Source organism: Podarcis gaigeae (assembly GCF_964106915.1).
Source record: "Podarcis gaigeae genome assembly, chromosome: 15".
NCBI lineage: Eukaryota > Metazoa > Chordata > Lepidosauria > Squamata > Lacertidae > Podarcis > Podarcis gaigeae.
In genome coordinates, this window is record NC_139692.1 from 28,066,552 (window position 1) to 28,084,025 (window position 17,474).

Genomic DNA, 17,474 nt, shown 5'->3' on the forward strand with positions numbered 1-17,474 from the left:
GCTGATGCAAGGACATGAGCCAATCCCTTGCATGTCTGCAGCATCCCCCAGGCTAGCATCTTACGGCAAGGTAGCAGTGTGGGTGTGACTATGCCGGAATGAAAGGAGGCTATGCCACTAAGAGCAGCTGCAAAGAAAGCCAGGCGAGTGGCAAGAGGATATAAATGCATTGTGTCATCATCCTAGAGTGGGAAAGCAATGCAACGCTGACAGAAGGCAGTGCAAACAGTACATCAGGGCACCAGAGGAAGCCCACACAGTTCCCTTGCGTCAAGAAAAATCTTTGTTTTAAATTCAACGCAATGCCATATTGGGAGTGTTCCCTAACATCCCACAGTGATTAATGACATTTGTATCCAGCCCTTCTTCCAAAGAATTCAGAGTAGTATTTTTGGCCTCGCAATGCGATGTAGGTAGTGACTTTCCCAAACCCACAGAATGAGCTTCATAGCCAAGGGAAAGAGAAGGGGGGGAACTAAATACAGCGGTACCTCAGGTTACATACGCTTCAGGTTACATACGCTTCAGGTTACATACTCTAACCCAGAAATAGTACCTCGGGTTAAGAACTTTGCTTCAGGATGAGAACAGAAATTGTGCTCCGGCGGCACGGCGGCAGCAGGAGGCCCCATTAGCTAAAGTGGTGCTTCAGGTTAAGAACAGTTTCAGGTTAAGAACGGACCTCCAGAACGAATTAAGTACTTAACCTGAGGTACCACTGTATGTGTTTTCCCCATCCAGATCTAAAACTATTGTCGTTGCACTATATTGTGTGTGATGTAATATGCAAGCACAGTACATATTCACATTATTATGTTGCGGCTTAATATTCTTGCCCTTGGCTTTAAGCCTAATGATCTCTCACACAAGAGTAAGCTTCACTAAATGAAATATGGTGGGATGTAGGGGTTAAGAGCAGGAACACTTCAAATCTCACCTCAGTCATTAACTCACTAGGTCGTCTTAGAGAGCCCCAAGTCTGAATACTGGTCTGCCTTACAGGGTTATATTGGTAATAGCTACTAAGGTAGTATATACGTATATGATTTTTTTGGGAGCACTTACGAGGGGGAAACCCCTTTGAAACAGATATCATCATCAACCATCAACACTGTACATGATGTTGTGATACAAGAACATGTAATCACTGGCTCTCTGTTGTGTCAGAATATAGAGCAAACTATGCTTCTTTCTTAAACCTACCCAAGAATTAAAATACTTATTATTCTCACACTCTAACCTCCCACCCACTTTTTTTTTAAATGTTGGCAGAATGTTCTCCCCTATAAAGCTCTCTTTAATCTATCCTCCCTTCTCCTTCCAAATTATGCGAGAAGGTCATCTTTTCTCTTTTGATGTTTCCCCATCTTCTATTTTCACACACACTGTCTGTGCTGTGATTCTACTTTTAACCAGATCCCATATTACCAGCTCCAAGGGCTTGCTTAAGGAAAAACCATGTTACTAAATTCTTCAAATTTGGTTAAAAGGAAGAAGCATGTGTAATAATACCAAGATTCCGAACTTGAAAAATTGAAGTGCAAAATACAGAACCTACTACTACTACCACTCTGCCTTCAGACAGTTGCTCAGAAACTACTTAAAACGTAACTAAAAGCAGAGGACACTGACTAGGCTGCTTTCTCCGTCGCCATCTTGGTTCCTCCCCTAGTTGCTCAGAAAGAAATGTGGCCCTCAGGCTGAAAAAGGTTTTCTGCCCCCGTATTACAGTATTGCAATGACACAGCTCTTGCAATGACACGGCTCTGGAGACTATGGAACATGTAATGCTCTTCTGTCCCAACTGGACAGATGAAAGATCTCGGTTTCTAACTCCTCTCGTGAACAAGCTTCATCTCCCAATCCAGCCTTGGATAGTGTCCCTTCTTCTGCAGGATTCTGACTGTTGGATTACCGAGATGACAGCTAATTTCCTGCTTAGTGTGATGAAGAGGAAAGCGGCACCAACTCCCTCTTCAATACCACAGATGTAGTCGATACGCCGCACAATTGAACCTGTTTTTTGTATTCTCTGTCACTCGATGTTTTAAATCCCCCGTTACCTTTGTTATCCCCATTTTCTCAAAGTATTCGCCCAGGACGACATACACTTTTATCTCCCCACCCCCATTTTATGTTGTTATTTTTATGTATATTATGCTATGGCCGCGTGGCTAATGCAATAAAATCATTATACTACAGTATCACAATGCAAAAACGGACCAAGATGTCAAGCACAGTGGAGATACAGCTACCCATTTCCATAAACAACACGGGCATCTCCATGTTCATTGCCAATGATCCTACATAGTTTACACTGCTATCTCTGGGTCACCTCACATATAACAAAATTCCAACACGAGCATTAATTTTCATAATGGAAACAACATATGTCCTGATCAACCAACACATGCAAGTGTTTCATCACAGCTTCACACCATAGGAGACCTCCACCAGTCAGGGCTTCCTGCTGCAAAATGACACATGTATCTCACAGTATACATGTGAGATGCAGTTTCTACTCTGGAAATGACACATGTGCAAGATATTGGACATATGTCATATGGCCCTCATTAAGATTCTACACCCAATAGAAGCATCCAAAATCACCCTTCCAGACAAACTCTAGCACTAGGTACAAACATCTCAACATAATATACTGCCCAAAACTGGTTGCATCCAAAGACACAAAAAGTGAATAGAAATTTCTCCTCGTCTTTCCCAAAAGAGGATCTTAAAGTTGAGAAGTACTGGTGAGGCAGTGTTTGAACTGATCTGGGGCTTGGACCTAGCTTCGTGAGCCATCTCAGACTGTGTGTGCTCTGCCCTCGGGCCCTTCTTTAGAAACAGAAGGTGTGTGTCATCTTGATTTGGCCAGGTTTGATAGAGTAATAGGAGTTTGTCTTTGCCTTTACCTTGTGGAACAGCTTCTGCCTATTGAGCTGCAGGTGTAAGCTTGGGACCCTAGAGTAAGACACAGCCACCCACAGCCCTAGTCTAGCTCTGGCAGAAAATCTCTGTAGAGTTCTAGGCCTTATACTATAAAATTACCAGCAGTTATCTGTTTTGTGTCGTGCTAATCCAAAGCTTTAATTATCACTGGATACCTACCCAGCAAATGGGATGTGGATGCTGGGACTGAAAGAGTGCGGAATAAGCGTTAAGACTTAATTTTGATACAGGACTTTGCAATTTCGTTTTTCTCTTTCTTTCTTTATTGTCTTCCTTTCTTAATCTTTTTTCTATTTTTCTTTTTTAGATTACTGTGATTTTTATTGTATCTTATGTGGAAAACTTTTAATAAAAATTGATTATACACGTGGGGGTGGAAAGCTGCATTAGGGCGGTAGGAAAAAGTTAATACAGTAGTGTGAGGGTGGTAAAAGCAGCAATATCTCCGTTCCTTGGGTTTAACCACTTTTCCTGGCATTTCCAGTGGTATAGAACGCCTTCTACAAATGGCCAGGTAGGCTGCCATGTTCTCCTAAAATACCTGTCCCAAAGGTACTATTGGGAGGCAAAAGATGTAGCCCCTCCCTTTTCAAGATGACTTTTTTCAGTGTCAACTTACATTGTGAATGGCAAGACAGGTTGGCTTTTGAAGTTGGTCTATTACAGAACATTGAAATTAAGGAACAGCAGAAGCTTTGCTACATCGCAGTGGATGACAATGAACTCCTACAGTTCTCTTTTGATGTAGTAAACAAAGATCCGTCTATGTCTTCAAAAACTGAAGTGTACTATCTGTTTCAGTGATAAATAAACTAGGACCACTGAAAGAAAAGACCTCTCTCTCCAGTGCAGATACTGGTGAACAGATAAATGCATTAGGCAGCTCCTTTTCAAAAGCACCTACTGGGCAATAAACTGCTTTTATAGTGATTCAGGTGCAGGCTTAACCAATCTTCTATTTTTGTGAAATTTTGTTGGAAAATAAATCTGCTCAGACATATATTGAACTGATGAGAGTCTGAATTGGAGAATGAAAAATGAACCTTTTGCCACACCAAATAGCAATTATACAGAACCACCATTTCTCTTTCAAAGAGTCACAGCTCACAAGTGATAAATAAAGAAACCTTCACTGTGACCTTAGATCTCTAAACCTAATCTCAGTGGGAACTAGACAACCAGTACTATGGTGAGTCTATTTGATTCATGTTAAAATATTCTTGAGTGGATAATTCTGCTTTTAAAAAATAAATAAATCTGTAATTGAAAGGATGTAATGCTTTGCACAGGGATAAGGATGATGCAGTAAAAAATAAATTAAAAATCCCGCTATCCTTAATAGAAAACTGTGTCTTCTATTACAACTTAGGGATAATTCAGAATTCTGTATGCAGCAGTATGGTATGATATTGCATGCTAGTACATGCAGTGGGCATGTTCATGGGGCCACAGCCAATGGACTCCCCAGTATACATATATCCACTTAATTTCCCTATCTGGAAATTACTTTTATAGGGTTGTTGGTGACTTTGTTCTGATGCCATACAAGTATCAAAGAAGGAACCTTTCAGAAGCTGGGCCAACAACTAAGAACTCCCCAAAGATTCAGCAGTTGGCAGTTGGGGTGGTCTCGGTGGGATCCACACAATGATGATGAGGCAGTCCAGTGGTATGGTGAAGAATAAACAAGGGAGGATAGGGCTAGAGAGGGCAATCAAATTGTTGCAGGATTTATTTTCCAGCGTGCTAGCTAGTTCTGCTCACAGAGAGAATGCTATTAGGGGCTCTCAGTCCTTAAGGGCTATGAAGATTCCATAACCATCATAAGAATCTGGGCACTGATCCCTTATCATGCCTTCCAAGTTGGCCACGAGGTGGAGGCTTCTGTCTCTAGTCTAGGCCTTGATCCAATCCCACAGTGGGTAGCTAGGTGTAATATATGAAGACCTGCTTCACAATTTGTCTGGAAATGTTCTTGGAATATTTTCCTAGGCAATTCCCTAAGAAAATATAATTTCCTTTGCATTAATCATAGTAAAGACAAGACATGTAACCACGTATCCCTAAACTGGGTATTCCCAGGACACAGAGAGTCTCAGTAAAGAACATTAACAAGAAAGCATATGGAATATTAAAGGCATGGGCTATCTGTATGAGGGAAAGCAATGTGCACCTCTGCACATCACCATATATGAAAATCATGTTGGTACATGTGGTGCATGCAGATACGTTTGGAAAAACACGTTACAATGTAGATCATCAAGTCTTCTGCCCAGTGGAGTAGTGTGGGGGGTGCAGGGGGGGCCGCCCGCACCGGGCACAACATCTGGGGGTTAGGGTTAGGGGGCGCAAATGCACGGGTTAGGGGGTGCAAATTACTTGCCTTGCCCCGGCTGCTGACAACCCACGCTACGCCACTGCTTCTGCCCAATGTCATAAAGCCACTGTTTTATGTCAAAGCCTGTTCACAATATCCGCACAGTGAAGGATTTACTGTACTTGATTTAGCCCCGGGATACAGAGGAGCAGGCACCCAGGTTGGAGCTCCCTGAAGCAACTTCAGCAATTGCTATTCGTTTTATGTCTCTGCTGCCAAGCCCTGAATGTTCTTTTACCACAAGCCATATGCAAAGGCTGCAAGATTACCGCGAGAGGCAAGTTTTGTATAGAATTATGCTCCAGGTTGTTGTGCAGACTTTCAGATCAAAGTGGTTCATTGTTCTTAGAAGCAGCACCACGAATGCCTGCAAAAAGCTACATCCCACACTTGGCTTAATTATCACAGTATGTACAGGAGGGGAAGTCAGTGTACTTCCTGAGAGCCTTTGACAAGGATATGGCAGCAAAGTGCTATAGGTTTATAGCCTCATTGACTAGTGGGTCATGACTGCTGTCTCCTTTCTGCATTGTCATTCATCAAGCACACCTATTATTTCAAGAAACTGGCAGTGGTGGTTTTTGGCTGGATAGCTGAAATCAGGCATTTACGACCACAAAAATTATATATCATTAGTGGGGCAGAAAGAGAATTTGGACACAAGATTGAAACAGGGGAGGCTGGCTGTAGCAGGAAATGGCTTCAGGTAGTTAAGCCAATTGTTATCCATATGTGTTTAGCAGATTAGTGGGACAAAACCCTCCTTTGTCATGCAGAGATTATTTTTGAACTATTAACCATTAGCAAAATTCTTTTTCCATCCCACCCCTCAAATACTAACAGTTACTAGCAAAATTATGCCAGGTAAGGTACAGATAAGAGTCGTTGGTGGCACCAGAGGGGGGCAAACACTTCCCCAAACAAGGAGCTCACACTCACCCTGCCCACCCATTGCTGGACTCATTACTGATAGATTATTTTCTTTGCGAGATCTTAACATGTGGGACACAACTTGTGCACCTAGAAATGTACTTTGCCCCTTCTGTGCGTCCCTTTTTTTCTGGTGCTGTCACAGGATGGGTGTTCATAGTGTACATACTATATAGTACATATATTTATAGTGTATAGTGTACGTATTTGAAGGAGCAATATGTGAACTGCGTACCAATTTGCACTGAAACTTCCCAGGCAACTTCCTTGCTTAAGTGTCCAGGCCATTCAATATCAGGTGTGGTGGGCAGGTTTCAACCCATTGCTATTGTCACCCAATGCAGAACTTTGCATTTCTGCATAAGAACAATCAGCAGCTATTAATTTATATGTCATAAATAAAGTATGCATTTGAATCATCAGGAGATGGTCCGCTGTCCTAAAAGATATTCCACGCCAATCAGATCAGATCTGCATAGTCCGACTTGTTGGGATGGAATGCTAGGGAACTGGCAATTATAGATGCAGAGCACTACTATGATGTTGAAGCATATTGCTCATATCAGTATTATAAAAGTGCCTAAATTATTATTCTACAGGAGGGGAGAGAAGCATCTACACTAATAGCAAACTCAGGTGCTATGACTTCTATATAATCAAAATGGGGCTCCTGAAGAAAAAAAGAGAGGAGTTTGCAGAGGAAGAAGAAAATATTTAAGAATGAAAATCTAAGTGGGGGTGGAAATCATCCCCAAACAGTACAGTTATGACTGAGCATGCTCAGTGGCTACAGAATGTTGAGTATCTTTGGTGAGATGGAATGAAGTACCGTATTTTTCGCTCTATAAGACGCACCAGACCATAAGACGCACCTAGTTTTTGGAGAAGGGAAACAAGAAAAAAAATATTCTGAATCTCAGAAGACAGAACAACAAGAGGGATCGCTGTGCAGTGAAAGCAGCAATCCCTCTTGCTGTTCTGGCTTCTGGGATAGCTGCGCAGCCTGCATTCGCTCCATAAGACGCACACACATTTCCCCTTATTTTTTAGGAGGGAAAAAGTGAGTCTTATAGAGCAAAAAATACGGTATTTTGAAAGAAGGAATGATAGGCTGGCTAACACCACACTGGTGTTATCATTACATAAGATGGACCAAATGACTAAGATTTTCCAAGCTCTGTACAGACTGCACCACAAAATTTCTTTTATTGTTGTAGGTCTCACTTGTTTTCTCTAAACAAAAAAAAATTCCTTCCAGTAGCACCTTAAAGACCAACTAAGTTAGTTCTTGGTATGAGCTTTCGTGTGCATGCACACTTCTTCAGATACACAGTGTATCTGGAGAAGTGTGCATGCACACGAAAGCTCATACCAAGAACTAACTTAGTTGGTCTTTAAGGTGCTACTGGAAGGAATTTTTTTTGTTTTGACTATGGCAGACCAACACGGCTACCTATCTGTAATTGTTTTCTCTAATTCACTTCAAGATGACAAGGAAAAGGTACCAACTTCTGTTGAGCTTCCCTTAAAATCAATGAAGAAAGAGGGAAGTCCATTTTTCTATCCGAGCAAACTTTTGGACTGCTGCTAGAGTTATATAACAATATATTATACAATAAAAGCCTTCAAATCCAATAATGCAATGCATGATTAGGACATTCATACTTCTGCTCTGCTCAGTTCCATTGAAAAGCAAATTGCTAGTCACTTCTTCCCACCTCTCCAATCCCCTCATTACTTTCACACAATTTCATGATTGCAAGAGATTCAGCTCATGTCATTTGAACATCTAGAACTGGCAATGATGGGAACAATTTCCCTTCAAGAAGCAGACACACTCAATGATTCCAAAATAATTACATCTGCTAAACTATCTCATTTGCACAGGATTTGCCAAAGAAGAAAGGTAACTATTTAGTACAGAAAGCTACATTTTTAATTTACTCTCCAACAATTTCTTTCTTCTTTTATTACTTATTCAGCACACAAAATTGGTAAGCAGATCTATTAACATTCTCCACAGATAAAAATAAATAAACCCCTGGTCTTAAAAGTGCCTTGCACTGCAGCTGCCTTTGCAAGTTCGTTACAATTTGGTTTGCACAGCTGGCAATGACTGCAGGTGGCCAGAAACACATTAGAAATGTGCTTGACTACTACCGGGTAAGTTAATGTGAAGGAAATCATAATGGGTTTATTTTGCATGGATCCAAACAACAGCCAGCAGGTTTACACAATTTAATATAAAGCATATACCTGGGGAAATACAGACATGTCACCACCCACCTGCGTTATGTAAATGACATATATTTTTGCCCTAGTCATTCTGTTTTCAAACGTGCTACAACAGCAAATCAGTGCTTAACGGTGCAATCTATAGGTGTCAATTCAGAGGTTATCCCCACGGAGTTCAGTATGTTTGCAACCAGGTATGAGTTTTGAAGCATGTGTGTATAGGACTGCAGCCCAACTCAGGGTAAAACTACATAGCAACAGCACAATAGCAAAAAAAAAAAGTTTGTGTGTGTGTAATAGCAGCACATAAAAGCCCCTGACCAAAATATTTTCATTTATAAGTGTTGGCCATTCAATGGCTTTCCCATAGGATCCTATACACTTGCTAAGCACCCCTTTTCATCCAGGTTTTTGTAAATTCCATTCATATGTATAACTGCATCACAGTATATGGCATGTGGACAGTTATGTCTGCTGTCCTTTTCTTTTTACTACACTTCTACACATTATGGCTGCAGAAATCCAAATCAAGCAGCAAGTGACTAGTAAAATCCAAGAAACTCAAAGAAGGGCTAAGGGGGACTTCCAGTGGTGAGAAATTAGTTCCTCGGTGTCTTGAACAGATCATTGGCCTTCATCTATACCTACCCATTCTTAGATACTATCCAGAGAGAAACTATTGAAGGAAATGAAGGCCTCAGGTTAAGCTACAATTTCGGGGCCCACGTCTCTGCTATGTTATTGCCACTCTCTTGACAATAAGTACTGTTCTGTTTGCTTATATATAACTTTTTTAAAAACTGTGTGTGCTCAATGAGTACATATTAGCCTGAACACAGCCCATAAGGCGAAGAAGAAGAAGAAGAAGAAGAAGAAGAAGAAGAAGAAGAAGAAGAAGAAGAAGAATCTATGTGGTACTAGACTGGGTGTAGCTCTTCAGGGTCTTAGGTAGACGTCTCTCCCTGCTCTACTGAAGTCTTTCAGTCAGAGGTGCCAAATCGCTCCTGAAAACAGATACTGTACTCAAGTGCCTCAAGTACTGTATAGCTGTTTCTCCAGAGTCATCTGCGACTGGACTTAATGGTCAGGGGTACCTTTACCTTTTTACATTGACTTCTGTGCCTACAGCTCTCCTATTGCATTCCCCCATTGTACTTCCTATAGTACTGATCACTATTCCAAATTCTTTAAAAATCTAGAATCTTGATAGCAAAATAAATGCTGCAGTATTCGTAGCTATTTGCATGTTTGCTTAATTTGTATAATATCGTTGCACGCCACCAGAATCTCTGCACAGTGTGAGATTCCAGGGGTTCCAGGTGCTTAACAGGCTTCATTTTTCCTTTAGGAATAAGGCACAGCGGAGGCTGTGTGGTATCTTTATGACATGATTTATTTACAAAGATATACAACCTGTGCCTGTGATGGAGGGGTTAACACTCCTAAAGGGTCTTGTTTCTCCCACAGCTGCAGTCTTGGGTTAAAACCAAAATCAAACATTGCTCTCAAATGTTGCTCTGACTCTCTCTAGCTTGCTACTTTCCTTCTGCGTCGCATCACTGCAACTCAACTCTAAACTCAAGCTTTGTCCTATCTTCCACCCCACCCCCTACTCATAACAATATACTCTAGATCAGTGTTTCCCAACCTTTTTCCGACCCTGCCCCCCTTCCGACCTTGTTTCCTTCCTGTGGCCCCCCACGCTGTCATACCGGTAGAAAGGAAACTATTTAAATGTTTTGCTTGTAAACGGAATATGTTTTATTCATAATTTTTATCATTTATACAAAATACAATTGCATAAAATGATAGGAACATAATGAAATATTGTTGAAGCAGAAAAACATAGAATCATAGAGCTGGAAGGGTCATCTTTCTAGTGCACCCCCCCCCCCGCAATGTAGGAAACTCAGCTAAAGCATCCATGACAGATGGCCATCCAACCTCTGTTTAGAAACCTCCAAGGAAGGAGCATCCAGAACCTCCCAAGGGAGATCTATCTTTCATGTACAGTGTTACCTCGGGTTACAGATGCTTCAGGTTACAGACTCCGCTAACCCAGAAATAGTACCTCGGCTTAAGAACTTTGCTTCAGGATGAGAACAGAAATCGTGCTATGGTGGTGCTTCAAGTTAAGAACGGACCTCTGGAACGAATTAAGTACTTAACCCGAGGTACCACTGTATTATAAAAAGTAAACACCACTTAATTGACCCCATTTATTTCACAAAGAGGGGGAAACCTACAGATACAGTCCAAAAGGCTCACAAGGAGTTCTGCATATATGGGAGAATTTTAAAAAGCAAGTTATCCTCACTGACCTGGTAGGAGGAGTCCAGGCTGCCTAGATAAAACACTGTAGTCCCACACCTAGGAGTAAGACCCACAGAACTCAGTGCAGCTTTCTTCTGAATAGTTATTAGATGCAAGTCAGCAGCACCCGACAACCCCACTCGGCTAGACGCTGGGGTGGATTTCACCCCGCGCCTTGCAGAGCCGAGCTGACACTACTGATGGGCCCTGTGCTCCCTGGCAACATCCAAGGGGCTTGATCCACTGGGCGTTGGGGTGGATTGCAGTGCCTAGTGAGTCAGGCCCAGGCTGCCACCAGGCCCAGCTCTCGTGGCAGCAACAAGCAGCTCTGGCTCACCCAGCCCTATCCCTTGCCACACCACCACCACCACCACACTTACTTGACTTAGGGGTTCCGGATCGTGGGCTCTACTGGTCAAAATGGGAGTCTCAGCAATTGCCCACTCCCTCCGGAAACAAACCAGGAGCTCAAATAAAATGCATGTGGCAAAAAGGAGCGCTAGGCCCTGGTGGGCCAGCCCCTTACCCACTTGTGATTGGCCAAGCGGATAGCCAGTCAGTCAGGATATCTTTTAATTAAAAAAATATTTCCCCCCCCCCCCCCAGCCTTGTGCCATGGCCTCCCATTTACGTGATTTTCGCCTTTGGCCCCCTTGGAATATCCTGGGGGTCCCCAGGGACCATAGATGTGACACATGGGTTTGCTTGACTCAATTTCTGTTACATTGATGCATAATTTAGTACATAGAGTCTTGCTTCTTGCAGTGTATTGGTACAAATTCATGTAATCCTACATAAGAGGGGATTAGAATGAGCAAGAACCTTGATCACTGCGATTTGTAGCAAACAGATACTGTTTTTTGTAACTAAAAGAAACCGACTGTAGTGAACATGTACTTTTTTGTACAGTATTAATCGTGATGCATCTTCCGCATTCAGCACCCGGGGAGAAATGTCCTATCTATATGTTTCAATTGTGGCAATTTATTGTTCACTTTCCCCCTCTCAAGATAATTCTATGAAAAGCATTCAACCTATCCCAAAAGACAGCAGATCCAATAATGGCTTTATTTTCCCCAAATGAACAAAAATATCCAAAAAGTAAAATGACACAGAACAATTCTGAGTATATCCACTATGTGAGGGTTAATACGTGGTGGCAGCTAGTGATTGAAACTGAGATGCTGAAATCAATGTAATTTCTCTTTCCATTAAAGAGACTTGGAACTAAGAACATAATGGGGTACTTAACATGGATAGATGGCATAGGCCATCACTCACTTTCTGAATGCACTTATAAAATTCTTTAATAGCCAGGTGTTTAGAAAGCATCATATCACTTTAAAATAAAGGAAACTAGAATGAGAAAGTTACCGGTATGTAGCCGTGCTGGTCTGCTGTAGTCGAAACAAAATAAAAAAATTCATTCCCGTAGCACCTTAGAGACCTACTAAGTTTGTTATTGGTATAAAGAAGCGCGCATGCACACGAAAGCTCATACCAATAACAAACTTAGTTGGTCTCTAAAGTGCTACTGGAAGGATTTTGTTTGTTTGTTTGGAATAAGAAAGATAAGCCCACTGGGGCAATGGCAGCGGTAGGACATGAACAAATCGGGGTGGTGGAGGAACTTATGGTAAAAACATACCAAGTATGGCTACAGCCCAACACAAACTGGTAAATCATGTGACCAACGCCATGCCAGTGACGCATAACCTGGGCTTCAGGTACTGAACAGAAAGCAACCATTGGCTATGATGATCTATGGATGAAGCTATAACTCACCACTGTACAGTTCTTTGGTACCAGCCATATACAGCAAGAATTGGAATCAAAGTAGAAAACAAATTCAGTGTCAATCACAATGACATTCAGAATGGACCCTATGGGTAAAACTGCATCTTGCATTGCAAACATGGTTTATGTTTTAAAAAACTGGCCTGTTGTATCTGCCATCTTAGCTCTGCCTTTTTATCATAAGCTCTTCCCCGACTCCCCAAATTGCAGTGTGCAACTGAATCACACGCTTGCATGGAAGAGCCACAACTCATGCCACCCTGCTGCAGCTTCTAAGGACCAACTGCTCCCCCACTTCCCAAGATGACTTGCATCCCTTTGTGGGTGATGACACACCCAGTTTATGTCAATACTACAGGGACTGCAGTAAAATGTGCAAGTACTAACGAGCTGATAATGAATTACGGTATTGGAATATTTGAACAAAATAGCTCATGTTAGCAATTCCATACTGCCATTGACTTGAATGCCCCCATTTCTGCTGTGGAAGTTGTCAGGTGGTTGCCATGGGGTAGCACAGTTGCTGTAGCAACCATACATCACAGAAGCTGACATCATCTGGTCAAAAAATCAACCTGTTCATTATCAACAGGTTATATTTATACACAGTGAGTGACTAAGCTCTGCATGCCAATGTTTTGTTTTATACTCCCTGCTTCCTGTGTCAAAGAGAGGATTACTATGTTGCCTGCCAACTACCATCAAGGTAAGATGGCTTTCAGCACAGGTGGAGTGAGATCCAGATATGTACAGTACTCAGCCCCAATCAGTTTTGGTGGGAGCTGCTTCCTGGCATGAACAAGGATGAAAACAATAAATGCTGAGTGAATTATCCTGGTTCTATATGAATTAGACACCATGTCAATTCTGTTCCTGTCCTAGATTTGAGTGAGATTTTGGGAAAGTTTTGGGTGCTGCTTTGAGCAGTTTCTTCTTCACGCAGCACACAATTAAAACTACAGAATTTGCTCCCACAAGTAGTGATGGCTATCAAACTGGATGGTTTTAAAAGATTGGACAAATTCATGGAGAAGGCCACCAGTGGCTACTAACCATGATGGCTATGTTCTACCTCCATAGTCAGAAGACAAGATGGCGACCACTACCTTTTAGTTAAGTTTTATGGTTTTAGCTCCATTTTAAAAAATGCTTTTAAATGTTTAAGGCTTAGGCTTATTGCTGCACCGCCCTTCCCACCTGATTTTACTTTTTTAAAATCTCCACAGTTGGAGGAAGTACAGCTCCATTAGTTGCTGGAATTGTGGGTTCCAGAGCACTTGTTTCACTCAGGTTCTGCTTGTGGGTTTCCAATAGGCATCTGTGTCTGGCCCCTGTGAGAACAAGATGCTGAACTAGACAGGAATTTGAACTGAACCAACAGGCTTTTATGTTCTTTTATGTGCATCTTGGGGCTATAGGGCAGAATTTAAGTATTCTAAAGGAACAAGTATGACTTAATGTATTTACAGACATGCGTCCCCCATTCAGATTTTACAGCGTTCATCACATAGCACTACTGGAAGCAGGTATTCTGCAGAAACACTAAGAGAACCATTGGCAATGAGAAATGGAAACAAGCAGCTCAAGCAGCAGGAAACTCATATGATAATAGGCGATGTGGGGTAAAGTGTAGTAAAATACTGAGGTAAGTTTGACCACCTGCATTAACCCTAACAGAATGGTAAGGTAATTTTTTCCAACTATCCAAATAAAATGCCTTTATGCAATTCAAAGATTTGGTCATCTGCACCATCCTTTTAAAACACATACCAACTGCCACATCAGATGAAAGCCAAAGGAGTTGTTGAAGAACAGCTAATTTATACTATGGACCAACAAGCATGGCATATTCCTGATCACTTGTGTGAGCTACCCTAAGAGACTTGTGTAAACACTTTAAAATAAACAAATAAAAGAATGGGAGCAAGTCAGACGTCCAATTCATCCTTAACAAATGGGAAGAAAATTTGTTGCCACGTGCAGTGGAAATGTGTGGTAAAATGGTTGCCTCATTCAAATTCGGGAGGGAAGATTTTACCACGTACCAACTGCCAACGTGTGAAAGCAATGGAACACTAAAATAGGATTTGTATCGATTCTGTCAGATGGTATGACCACAGCCAATGTGTGTGAAGAGATGTGTGGTAAAACAGTCATCACTTTCAACCCTATCGGATAGCAAGAAAAGGTTTTAATGGGCAGATTTACCAACCACACAGGTGGCAGGGAAACTTTTTACCACAACCCGGCCTCCAACAATTGCTTAGAACTGTGGTAAAAAGGGTGCCTTTACTAGCCATATAGCTGACCACTTTTTAACACCAACACCACCCCTGCTGTCGTATAGAGACGAAATGGACGTCGTCATTCAACCAATATTAAACGTGAGGGGCATTTTTTTTTTTACCACACATTAACATCCAACGAGTGGCAAAAAAAAAGCGGGAAGAGGACACTGAGCGAGAGGCCTTTTGGCCATTCGTGCAGGCCCATCCCCCCCCTTGCCCCGCGCAGCCTAAGGCGCGAGAGGCGCGCAAAAGTCTGCAGCCAATCCAAGGGAAGAATCAGTTCCGCGCCTCGGGCGCCTCCGGCTACCCCCCTCGCCTGCCCTCAGCGCGAGGGCGTCAGTAAGGCCCATCCGCTCGCGCCCAACGGCCACCCGCGGCCGTCCCAACCACTCTGGGCGATAGGAGGGGAGAGAGATAGAGAGGAGATCGAGCCTGCACCGTGCGAAGGTGTTTAAGTGGGGGACGAGTTGCACAAGCCGCCGAGAAGAATGATCCAACCGCGGGGGAGGGGAAATGAGCTGCCTCGGGTGGGGTGGGTGGAAGTGTTGGGGAGGGAAGGGGGCATTAAAATGGCTTCGACACCCCCCCCTGCTCCAGTGAGGTGCTGGGGCCCGGACTATACCAAGCGGGGAGGGGGGAGAGGCGCAGACGGGGGCAGCCCTTTCTCCCCCCGTCCGGGGCGGATGGGGTATCCCGATCAGGGCGGGGAGGGGGGAGCGGACTGTACCTCTCCGGCAGGGAGGGGGGAATGGCAGCGCCCTAACCCTTATCCCCCACCCGCGGGAGCGAACGGTTTGTCCCGGTCCCGGCGCCATCTTGGGTGCGACTAAAACAACAACCCCCAAAACCCTTGCCGGAGCCCTGCGGGAGCCCCGGCACGCGCTCCCTACTCGGGCCGTCCCATCGCATTACCTGAGGGGGTTCAGTGGCGGTGTCGTGTCCGGACCGTCTCCCAGGGCCCGCCGCAAACCAAACCCGCCCACCTGTCCTCACCTCACAATGGTAGCTGCAGAGCGGGAGGGGGGGAGAGGTTGCCCAGACTTATTACCATAATCTGCCTAGCAACCGCAGCCGGGGCCGCGAGCTGATTGGTACGCTGCCACGCTTATTTTAAGGGATGACGCGGAAAACATCTCTAGGATGACTACGCAGGCTACATAACAAAACGGAAAATTCAGGGAGGGGGGCTTCAAATTTGTGGGGAGAGAGACCCCACAGTCTCTATATGCCTTTGGGCCAGCAGAACTCAGGGACCTCGGTCTGCCAATCACGGCAAAGCTCTCATCCTGCCGCATCGTTGCCAGGGGGCCGCCCACCAATCGCGAACGTCGCCTTAATTCGAGCGTTTCTAGCAGGGCGGTAAACGTGACTCGGGCCAGCGCCCCCTGTAGGAAAAAGGGAGCGACGGGAGCGCGTTTAGCAGCGCCCCCTGCAGGTGGGGTGGCGAAAAGAGGGTTATAGCTGCTTGCAGGGGATGAGATGCGACACCTGCTGGAGAGGAGTAAGAAAACTTCCCGAATGATGATTCCCATTGGGATCTAACCTAAAAGACGTTAAAAGAGGGTTAGGCGCATTAAGGGAGGAGAGGGCTATCGACGGCTACTAGCCATGATGGCAGGGTTTTACAGAGGCATCTCTTTGGCCACTGTGAAAACAAGATGCTGGTCTAGGTGGGCCATAGGCCTGATCCAGCACCCTGTTGCTATGGCCTTACCTCTTCTATTTGAAAGGCTCCCACACCTAAGTCTTATCCAAACCTATAAAACCTTAAGAAGGGAGAGCAGCAGGGGCTCTAAAGGTGCACATCAATAAATAGCACATGGGCAGCAGACTGAGCAGATACACAGCTCACTTGTTCAGAGTCTTGTTCCACACAGAGATGTACTAAATTTGCATGTTTTAGCTCATGGAGACCAATTTCCTCTTTTCGTTGTGCCTTTTTTCGGCAATGCCTAAGTGGCCACCCTAATAAGGGGAGGTAGTCTCATCCCCCTCCCCATGTGATATTTAGGAGCACCTATACCTATCGGCGGGGACGCAGGTGGCGCTGTGGGTTAAAGCCTCAGCGCCTAGGACTTGCCGATCGACAGGTCGGCGGTTCGAATCCCTGCGGCGGGGTGCGCTCCCACTGCTCGGTCCCAGCGCCTGCCAACCTAGCAGTTCGAAAGCACCTCCGGGTGCAAGTAGATAAATAGGGACCGCTTACCAGCGGGAAGGTAAACGGCGTTTCCGTGTGCGGCTCTGGCTCGCCAGAGCAGCGATGTCACGCTGGCCACGTGACCCGGAAGTGTCTCCGGACAGCGCTGGCCCCTGGCCTCTTAAGTGAGATGGGCGCACAACCCCAGAGTCTGTCAAGACTGGCCCGTACGGGCAGGGGTACCTTTACCTTTACCTATACCTATCGGCAGCGCACTAGTCCTTCACACTGACTAATGTTCTAAGTAACTGAATGAGCTCATGTACTCAGTACGCTTGTCAGAGGCACATCGCCTAGGACTGCAACTCCCACCAGCCCCAGCCAGCATGTCCAGTTGTCAGGGATTATATCTGAAGGGTGCCACACTGGCAATCCCAAAGAGAAC

At 44.2% G+C, this 17,474-nt stretch overlaps 1 protein-coding gene across 5 annotated transcripts in view; it reads right to left on the bottom strand.

Moving 5' to 3' along the window:
* Positions 1-16,227, bottom strand: part of PRDM10 (PR/SET domain 10) — a 78,312-nt gene extending 62,085 nt beyond the window's left edge. The window contains exon 1 of one of the 5 annotated variants that reach the window (XM_083714355.1): positions 15,941-16,227. In XM_083714355.1, coding sequence (XP_083570481.1) covers positions 15,941-15,943 — 3 coding nt within the window. In that variant the 5' untranslated portion in view covers positions 15,944-16,227. Of the gene's footprint in view, positions 1-15,804 lie in introns of all 5 variants that reach the window. The other 4 variants (XM_083714353.1, XM_083714356.1, XM_083714357.1 and 1 more) reach the window with 4 other exon arrangements.
* Positions 16,228-17,474: the final 1,247 nt, after the last annotated feature.